Source organism: Pholcus phalangioides, unplaced genomic scaffold (genome assembly GCF_987345545.1).
Source record: "Pholcus phalangioides strain wild (caught in Gottingen) unplaced genomic scaffold, Ppha-v1.0 ptg000007l_1, whole genome shotgun sequence".
NCBI classification, from domain to species: Eukaryota; Metazoa; Arthropoda; class Arachnida; order Araneae; family Pholcidae; genus Pholcus; species Pholcus phalangioides.
In genome coordinates, this window is record NW_028301600.1 from 27,643,569 (window position 1) to 27,654,661 (window position 11,093).

The 11,093-nt window shown below is 34.8% G+C and overlaps 1 protein-coding gene across 1 annotated transcript in view; it reads right to left on the bottom strand.

Moving 5' to 3' along the window:
* kermit (PDZ domain-containing protein GIPC-like protein kermit) overlaps positions 1 to 10,867 on the bottom strand; it is a 33,619-nt gene extending 22,752 nt beyond the window's left edge. The window contains exon 1 of the mRNA XM_089232956.1: positions 10,008 to 10,867. Within this exon, the coding sequence (XP_089089082.1) occupies positions 10,008 to 10,328 (321 nt within the window). The 5' untranslated portion in view covers positions 10,329 to 10,867. The remainder of the gene's footprint in view (positions 1 to 10,007) is intronic.
* Between the last annotated feature and the right edge of the window lie 226 nt (positions 10,868 to 11,093).

Here is an 11,093-nt window from a genome sequence, read left to right on the forward strand (position 1 = left end):
CAGAAATTCAGACGCCGATAGTTTATGGTTCTACTACTCTGTTTTACAGAGTCTAGTTTGGTAATGGGGAGTATGATTCACTAAAGTCTATGCGTGATACTCATGAAAAGAGAAAGAGAGACATATATATATATATATATATATACACATACATAAATATATATATAAAGAAATAAAAATAGTTGTGCCCTATCTACCAATGAAAACGAAGGATGTTCGTGTTGTTAAAGCATTTTGCGTGACGATAGGACCAACTTTCCATACATTGATTCCCCAACAACACCAACAAGCTACTAGTAAAGTGAAGCACCCTCCCTACTGCAAACATATTACTACTTCATCCTTCCCGGTACCAAAAATACTTGATTTATCCACTGCTGCAAAACAGTGTGAGTGGGAGAGGAAAAGCTTTGCCACCTGCCTGCAATCACGGCTTTTTTTATACATATATATACCATACATAAAGTATATAGCGTGGAAAAAAAAGCGGCTTCCGCTCGTCGAGTAGCAGATGTCATGCTCTAATATAACGGAATTTTGCCTTACGAAAACTCGCGTTTAGAGCCTTTTTCTCGTAAATTACAGTACATGATTTTTATCCGTATTCTGTGATTACATAGACATCGCTGAATCATTGTGTTCATTAACCATAAGTCTGACTGAAAAAAAATAAGTTGAAGTATACAAATGAATAATACCAACTGAGACGTCGAAAAGCATCAAGTCGAACCAAAATTCTACTTCACCAACAGTAATGATAGTAAGTATGGGTTAAACAATAATACAGGAATACTAGAATTCCAGATCCGTTTGAATGTCTTTGAATCATTCATTAAAGCTAAAAGTGAAAAAAAGATGAATAAAGCAAAATAGTAAATGTTAAATATTGAAAACAAATGATTAGTAAAAAAAATATTCTACGAATTAGGATGCTCAAAGTTATTTAAATTTTTTCACGTTTTAGAAGCATGGAGCATAATTTAGAAGGGACATTTGGTGTAAGAAAATCCAGTTTTTTTCGCATATAAATAAAAAAAATTGGAGAAACAAAATCTCTCTCTTTCATCAATGAACAATTAGACTGATCGGTAGTTACGAGGTTTGTAGTGGTCGTTGTCAGATAGGTCGCGTTACTTCAGCACAATACTCAATCGACCTCAAACAATATGAACTAAAAGAAAAAAATGGTAATAACAAAGATTGCAAAAAAAAGGCGGATGGAACGAAAACAATGCTTTCAAGACTCAAACTTGACGAAAAACTAGAACATATTCACAAAGCTGTTACTGTAGGGGAAACCACATTATAAAAAAGTTCAGATGTGATAGTAGATCAAGCTAGATATATATGCATCAACGCTGAAATTTTCACTGGTAACTACGGAGATTAAAAAGATAGCGATATCTCCAAACGGGAAAAGCTCGTTAGCCGGAGATGACGTATTTTTAGAAAGTATCGTTTCCACCGTAGCATCATACTTGACCTTAAGTGAACAGTTTTAATAGTTCTTTACGGGAGGTTCCCACACAATGAAAAAAATGAAAGCGATTTCACATAATATCAAGGACGATAATAATATGAAAGCCAAATCTTACATGATCTCTAACTCATGAGAAAACACAAGAAAAATACCTCAGTTTGTCACTTGAAATGTATTCAATACTGTATATATTAATTGAAATTTACAGCCATTTTCTCAATTTCTGCATAAGATTCATAGTAGTAGAAATGAAACACCAAATGAGTAAGAAGCATCATTGTTGCTGTTGGAAACAGTCATAAGTGAACTTTGAATATTTTTTAAAACACTGAAAGCTTTTTCCAGACCGATGAAAGAAAAAAGAAAACCTGAATATTTCGTTCATGTACGAGATAGTTTTTCTTTGAAATGATTGAACTCTACAGATTACTTCCCAGAAATCATTGGATCAAGGCACTAAAAACCTTAGGATGGGCTTTCAATTCACTATCAATCAATATAATTATATAGAATTTTATCCTCATGAAATATAAATATTCAACATGTCTTGATTTTTCAAGCTTTAGTACAAAAAGAAGAAGAATGTTGAGGCTACGTTATTCTTTGAAGGATATCTGTCATATCTTGGCGTTAAGGCTTAGCTAAGCGGATGAAAACCGGATCATTATATGTTGAGGATTAAGTTATGATTACGTATCAGTTTTTAATTCTAGTTCCATTCTAGAATGAAAGAAACGTCCCTATTTTGTTTTTATTATAAAACTCGTTTTGATGCGACTCATAAAGGTCACCATCCTTGTTTTCTCGGTATCAAGAGAAACTATAAAAGAACTGTATTAGAAACAAATTTTAATGCACGACGATATCTCCCTAATGCTGAAGACACTTGACGAGATTGTTTTCTTCCCACTGGTTAGTCAGCAATATATACGAATATATATAGACAGGGTTTCTTTATATATATATAAAGGTGAAGTGGTGCGAAAGTCAAACAAGGACCCCGTCTGAGACAGGTCATCCAACCTGTTTGTCGGATGTAACCAGGCAAAGTAACTGCACCATACCTGGAGGGTCTTCTCATATATGAATGTTAATCTATGTGTTAGTTGTTTCACATGCAGACACTTTCCTTTAAGTGATTTAACTGAATTCGCCAACAAGAAACTAAAATCATGCACAATCTACTTTGTGCAAAAAAAACTTTGGTTTTTTTTTCACTCGTGAAAAACTGAAACCTCGTCGAAGCCTCAGGGTCATATACAGTTACCTCAATAAGGGACACTTAACTGAATGGACAAACTGTCTCAACAGCTAGCCAGACTGTTTACTCTAACAATTTCTGTGCCTAAGAGCCAAAGGAACGTGACTTTTGCAGAACAGAATTTTGACATTTTTTTAGAAAACATTAAACTGTTCAGTTCACGAAAGTTGTTTCATCAGCGCCATAAAAAAAGCATCAAGTCCAAAATATCTGTAATATCTGTATTTTTTGCTAGATCAAACCTTCGGTTTTTGACTTACGTTCCTCTGGGTCTAAGATACAGATTGTTCAAGTTTTTCAATGATGATATATCTATCTTTGTTGATTTTATGTTCCTCAACTCTTCTGTTTCTTTACAATAATTTTTCAAAAAAAAAATTACACTTCAAAACCCATATGCACTTTCCGAAAACTTGAGCACAGCAAATAACTTGAAAAATTTATTATTTTAGCTGTTATCATTCAATTCATGACCATACGGTATTGAACACTGCGAATTCACCAAATATTTACAAAATTACCAAATTATTTTGAGCAAAAGTTGTCCAGTTAACAGTTACTAGGAGCTCCATAAATCGATGTTGGCCTTTGTGAGACAAAATTTTTGAAAAATAATGAATGATGTTGTGTTGAAAATATCGAGGTGGGCCCCCGAGTTAACAGAAAGAAACGTCAACAAATTCCTTTTTCTGACAAGGAAATACGTAATATAATTGTTTTGTCTATACTTTAAAACAGAAAGCATCCGCTGGAAAATCGGCAATCAGTAACTTTCATTTCTTCTTAAAAATAGTAAGTTGATCATAAAACACTGATTTTGATTTTTCAAGAGCATTATTTATCTACGACCTTGTGAGGAATTCCACCCTTGTCTTGATTCGTGTCACGTTTTTTTAAAATTCACGCTCTGGTAAACATCCAAGATAATACTGTATATGACGTCGTAAAACTCGTCTCAGAATCAGGAATAATAAAATTCATAAAACAAAAACTAACGTCATGTTATTTGTTACATATAAAACTTCCAACATACTTCAGAACAAAAAAAAATATCACAACAAATTCTTCATTGAAATTCATGTTGAATTCTTTTCTTTTTTTTTCTCATTTTTTACTTACAAACATTAAATTGAAAGCGATTCTTTTTCATTGGAGCGATCATTAATACAAGCATGTGTAGTGCATTCAATGATTTTTCGCGTCAGTTTTTAACAGATAAAACGACATGCAATGTACGGGTGTTGCATGGGGTAATAAAATCCTCAAAGATATTCAAGTGGAAGATGAGGAGTTCCTAAATCTTCTAAAAAATGTATGTGCATGCAAAGCACCAGGATAAGATCATATCTATCCCAGGATCCTCAGGGAATGTCCTAATGAGTTGTTGGAGCCAGTCGCACATATTTAAAGGAATAGTGTTACTGAGGGTATCGTCCCAAGGGATTGCAAGATTGCTAATGTGGTTCTGATATTTAAAAAGGGTAGCAGAGAAGATGTGTCAAATACAAATACAACGCCACAACAGGCAAATTGCCCAACGAGGTGGCTGACTTAAGAACATCATGGATCCCCGAGCCATTTTTTGGAGGACCTACCTACTACTGCTACACCACACATGCACCCCCCCCCCGCGGAACCCCCCAACGAAACCCCAACGAATCGGTACATGCGGGAATGTGCGTGTACGTGTAGTGCAACCTGACGTAAAGTTTGTTTCTGTGTAATGCTTGTTATGTGTAGTGCTGTCATCTGCCCCCAGTTTTTCTAACTATGAGTGAAGTGTTATGGTTGAATGATTTACCGTTGTAGGACTGTTGCTCTCTGTGGCGAGACTTTTTAACGGGGAGATCGGCTCGCATTTGCGCCTTGAAGTTGGGAACCACAGAAAACCAACTTCAGCCGACCACCACTGTGGGGTTCGAACCCGGATCCTCGCATCACGAGTCCGGCACTATAACCACTCGACCACCACAGCGGCAACTCTCAAATTATCGTCCACTTAGTTTGACGAGCTCTCTCTCGAAAATTTTGGAAATTATTATCAAAAGCCAATTGATAAAGCGGATAGACGAGAATAATGCATTGTCTGATAATCAGCATGGGTTCAGAAAGCATGGGTTCATGGAGACCGTACCTACAGAGGGACATAGACTTGGTTCGGGGGTTGCAGAGAAGAGCTACACGTACTCTTGTTGGCACACAAGGTTTGAGCTATGAAGAGAGAGTTGATTTCTTGACTATGTTTACATTGGAGGAATACAGGTGTCGGGGATATTATCGAAGTGTTTAAAATTTTCACCAAGATGGATAGGAAATGGGCCATGAGTTATTAATACACCGTCAACCAACTGCTTCGACAAAGGAACACCAGTATCGTTTAGTAAGAGACAAGCCCAGGTTGTGGTGTCGCAGGGTGTTTTTCTCTAATAGGGTATTGATAAAGAGACTTGCTCACCTCCGGGGGGGGGGGCGTGAATTCTAACACAATTCATACATTTAAAGTGAAGTACGATAGACATTGTGGTATAAATCGAGAAGCTATCCACAATTAGATAAGGCAACCATACAAATTTTTTTATGGACAGTGTATTATTTATATCATTAATCATTATTATTATTATTATTTTTGGTGATATATGCTTTGGTATTGGGTATTTTGGTGATATTTGACATCCATATTTTTTATGGGCGTAATTTTTCAGCTACCTTATTGGACAATTTGCTTATTGTGGCCTTCGTATTTGTATAAAGCAAATTATTTTTTTTTATTATTATGTATGCATCATTTTATTATTATTATTGTGACATGAATAGCATTGGGGAGGGGGGCATAGACCAAAAATATATTTAATTAATTAATAATGATAATAAAATTATTGTATTATTTGTGTATGGGGTGGATGAGTATCGAAGTACCAACCTCCGGCAGTTTAAATATAGTTTGGAATTCCGATTCACACACACACAGGCATAGATGTCTTCGTAAAAAATACAGTAGAATCTAAGAAGGTGATTTTTTACATTCGAAAAAATTGATAAGCAACTCTAAAGTTATTTTATTGATTAGTGGATTTTAAATGGAAAATTGAAAAAAAAAATAAAGTAACACTTCGTTCATCTTCCTAAAATATTCTTTGTTTTTCTCCTGTAACCTCTCCGTCATATATATATAAATAATAATCAAAAGCCAACAAGGTTCATCCTGTGGCACGTTCAAGACCCGTTCGACCTCCGAGGGTCAACAACCTCCATAGAACATAACATACAAGTCTCTCAGTTATTACGGATATAATTCAGAATTTTTACAGAGTTTCGAGATGGAAAAAAATATCTCGGGTTTTTTTTTTTATTACCACACATTATGTAAACCTTGTTTAATGATTTTGATCAATTTGTAATTTTTTGTTGGGTTGATTCCTATTTCAATTATTCATCAAGATTTTTTTACCCATATTTTTTATATCTACTGTTTCATATCCAACCATTACTTTACCGGTATGCACTTTCGACTGAATAAAAGCTGATCTTGTCTTCCAAAAGTTAGATACGATGAACTAGACCTTTTCTTGTATATATTTCATTACACCAAAGTAAATTCACAACATATTCGCATTTAATCACTGCCGATGATGTTTTCGAATTTAAGAAATCGATGATATTGAATGTTTAGTAATACTCATGGGGGAAAAAAATCTCGCCTCAAACATCCTACTCTTATCATCAGTTCATTTAAATTCATTCCAGATTTATTTATCTTATCGCCATTTGTACACGCTGACAGGCAATATCTTGCGACAGCTGTTTAGTCGTCTATTTGCTTAGTGAAAAAAACATATTTTATGCTCAAGAACAAACGCGTTCTCTCGGAGAGACGTATATAGAGAATAAAAGTTTCTCTCTCTCAACTTGTTCCTTCAAGATCAAGTTGATCTATATATTCCATCATTTATTCCTAATCATAATTTAAAGCATTATTGAAAAGAACCACAACGAAGGGAATTTCTATTTATAATCACAGGTAGCGTCTTCTATACTTCTATAAATACATGTCTTATACACGGACACTGTATGAGACAGAAACCTGTCTTGAACGGAATCAAAAGATAGTCCCTTCGATGATTAGTAGGCCTACACGCGACATTTATAAAACCTGTCTAATTAAACTGAATATTATTTCAGTCTTTTGACGTTGAATTTCATACAATGGGTTCCACGGTACGTGTAAATGTACAAATATTACTGAACCTCGATTATCCGGCGTGTAAAAATTTAAAAACGTTATGGAAGGTGGAAGAGAGCCAAGCATGAAATTATTACGCAGATAAGGTAAGGTTGAGTGAATTGCGTGATCATTAGGAAGGTGCTCCCAGAAGGGTGAATACTTTAATGTGACATTGTTTTTTGTGTACGCTATGGTTTTCGATTGCGAAAATACAACGCAAAGCCAAAGAATCAGAAATAAATGACTGTTATGAAAACGTCCGTTGAGCCCAATTTTCGTTGCTTTACTGGTAATTGGTACCTTTGATTTGAATGAACCTTAGGCCCAAGAGGCATTAGGGGCCCCACGACTAAAGCCAAAGATGTTTGGTTAATTAGTGAATATAAATGTATATTGGAATTTTTTGGAAGTGGGGAGATAAAATCATAGAAGCCCTGCATACATACAAATTCATGGCCGTAACAGGAGAACAGGAAAATTACCCAACGAGGTGGCTAAACTTTAATTAGGATTTTTTTTACCTAAATAACATGTCATAAGCTGACACACATGGACATACCCTGAATATTAATTTTAAATTTTAAACAGGTGAAATGCATAAATATTTCTTCTATTAAAACTATATTGCGATTGCTGTTATTTTACAACTTTGTTTTTTATTCCTGGTGGCTTGATCGTAGTTTCCGGATATCGTGGTCTACTTCTCCTCCATTTCCTGGGATAACCAAGCTTCTACTATTTAATGTTTTACTTCTTTTAGAAATATTGTTGAATAACAGTTAGGAGAGACTTTATTCGAACATCCTTGCGAACTACTGAATCATCAGTTTTTCAGATTCTTACTGTTATCAAATTATGCAAAGCCAACTGAGCCGGCTTTGTCTTCCAAATTATCTTGTTGAAGTGGATCATTATTCGCAAATACCGAAGCTTGTAATCTTGCATTACCTTTAGAAACCGGCTGGTAATACATAGACAGAGAGCGATCTCTAGAGACCTGCGCGAAAAGTAGGGCATCCGACAGATATCTTCTGATAAAGCACAGCCTAGAAAGCATATCTGAGCACCTCATTGGTTTTCACGCGACACTTATCAAAAAAAGTCTATATAATATTTACATATAGTACACATATTTAAGTTTTTTCCCTCGTTACGAAACACTAACAGCAAGTTCTTTCATAATGAGAGGGGATTGACATTCGAGAAGAGTTCTAATAAGATGAAGAGAATGATAAAAACAAAGAAAAATAGATCAAACACATGACGCGCGTTTCGTTAAAGTGTGGCTCTATTTCAAAACTGCTATGTAAAAAATAAAGGGGGTACATAATTTTAGTGTAATTTATGTAAAATAGAAATTTCTATATCTATTTCTACTCAAATTATTTTTCATTCGATTTCTCGTGTAAGAGAGACAATTATTTTTTACTCACAAAAACAATTCTAAATATGGTGCTGATTTAAAACTTTTGTTTTAAATTTTAAAATCTTAAGATTGAATGGTTATAGAAAATAACTTTTTTAAATGGTCTAATGGGTGTTTGAATGGCTGTTACTTAGAACAATATAGTATCCTTTATAAGAAATCTAAGTTTTTCTAAAGCATCGGAAAATTATCAGAATTCCGAAGAAGAGTTCTTGTTTCCAAAAAAAAATGTGAAATTTAGCGTTTCGTCTTCCTCATTTTGGCTTCGCGTGGTTGATCTTGTGATTCGCGCGAACCTTCTAATCTTCCCGAAATGCGATTTTCTGATGGATAATCTGACGATTCAACTCTCACGGCTCCAGATGAATGAAGTAATGATTAGCAGTGAAGAGAATGTCATGTGACTGCTCTGACACTTTAGGAAGCATGATTAAAAAAATGAAACCAAAAAAAAATTCTCATTTTACAAAGTTTGTCTTTTATTAGGCTGCATTACAAAGAAAACTTTAAGAAAAGTTCTTTTATAAGACTTGAAAAATGCAACTAATAAGGGTATCTGTTTTGAATGTAACCAATAGACTTATTGGTTGTTTTTTTTCCAAGTTTTGTAAAAGACCTTTTATCAAACTTTTATAGCGTAATTCTGTCCTTAACCATTTGACTGTGAATTCAAAAAAAATATGACATCAACTTTCTTTGAAAATTAATAAAATAGGTTGCAAGTAAGGTAAATTTAGCATTTGGATTTTTTTTTGGGACATATGTCTCGTTAGTAGTCAAAAGTTAAAGAGCTTGCAACGAATTTCTTTTAAATTCAGTTTCACGATAAGGCACGATCAAATGGATTTGATATTAAAAGTCTGATGGATAAGAGTGAAGAAACATCATAGCCATGAATTTCTGAGGTCGTTGTTCCATGCAACTTTTTCGAAAAACCCTTTGATGCATATGTATATATCAGGGGCGTAGCCAGAAATTTCGTTCGGGGGGGGGACCCTTTCATTTCGGGGGGGGGGACCAAAGTGACAGAACAATGGATTTGGCCATCTTTTTCCCTTTTTTCGGTCATTTTCTCACATTTCGGGGGGGGGGGGACCAGACCCCCAAGTCCCCCCTCCCCTCGCTACGCTCTTGGTATATATGTATCTATAATGATATATGTGTGTATATATACATAAATTTATTTATTTATATATATACATATTTTTTTTGCATCGTAAAAACTATTTGATAGAAGTTTTCTATGAACAAATAAAATAAAAACTAACAGCTGAAATAAGCTAATCTGTCAACATAATTTCTGGGGAAAAAATTAAGAAAAATGCATATCGAATAAGAAATAACATTAAAAAACTTTTCATGCTCACTCTCTCTCTACTCCGGTTATTATATAATTTGAAAAAATATATATATAATTACGAGAAATAATATTCGTATATATATAATATACGAGAAAATTTCACGAAAAGATTCGGAAATGAGGCAGATACTGCTTCGACTTCATATATCGTGTCCGAAAATGATATTCTAGAAAATTTTGACTTAGTTATAAGAAAGTATATATAACTAAGTCGAAGTATTAATAATAAATATGATTTGAGCTAAAAATAGTACTTACATCAGTAACCGGAAAATCGTAACATTCGGATATTTTCTGATATAGCTCTTTGATGTTTGTGAATCCAGAAATTATTCCAGTAGGACTGCCTTGTGCCTGCTGGCAGTGAAACACTAATTTTGGTTTGTGCACCGGGAGATCACGATTTTGCTGCTCACCAGTGGTCGGAGATGGAGTTTGCCCATTTTGGTGACCATTGTTGGGCGTATGAGGTCGATCTCCGTCTGAAATCATCGAGTCAATATGCGACACACCGATTCCATTCGAGTGTTTTATCTCTTCTCTTTTTTTCTTAGCACTAAATAGAGGCATTATTGACATCAACTAGACTAGACTCACAAAAAAAAAATAATAGGAACGAATGAAGGTAATCCAATTCTCCTTGTTCTGAATAGTTATCGAATATGACGAGAGATTTAGCTACTGCCAGTTTTCATACAAAATTTGAATCAATAAAATAGTTCTCAATGCCACATTCACTTAAACGACCAGCTTTTTCCACATATTCCACACTTTTATGCGAAATCGAACTCGCATTAGAATTCTCGAAGTTATCATTCAACTTGAAATGAAAACATGAACGAATACCTGCTGAGCCTAGAGTTTTCGAATACGTCCTTGTGGAGACGAACAGGTGGCACGACAAATCTTTTTCAAGGGCATACAAATTTTCTACATTACGTAAAATTTGAAAATCGTGTATTACTTCCCATGTGGGAGTTTGATTCCAAAAACAGTATAAGGAACTTTTTCTTAATTCGGTAGTTGTATTCTCAACACTTGAACTGACGAGTTCCTCTCGAGTAATAACAAGCAACTGCAACAAGTGTATATATCGCGACAGAGACCGAAACAAGATTACTCAGTGTTGGTAAGCGACCGTTGCTCGAGACGTCAAAATCCAACGCTCTTGTTTTGTGGGCGGGAACCGCAACATCAACCTTCCGGATTGGCCGGTTTTACAGCGACTTATAATTCTCTACGTATCCGAATCCCATCGCAAAGTTACGATTTTATACTTAAGAATTATGTTCGCGGGTCATTTTGGGCGGGATTACACTATAAAAGTTTCACCAAAGTCCATTT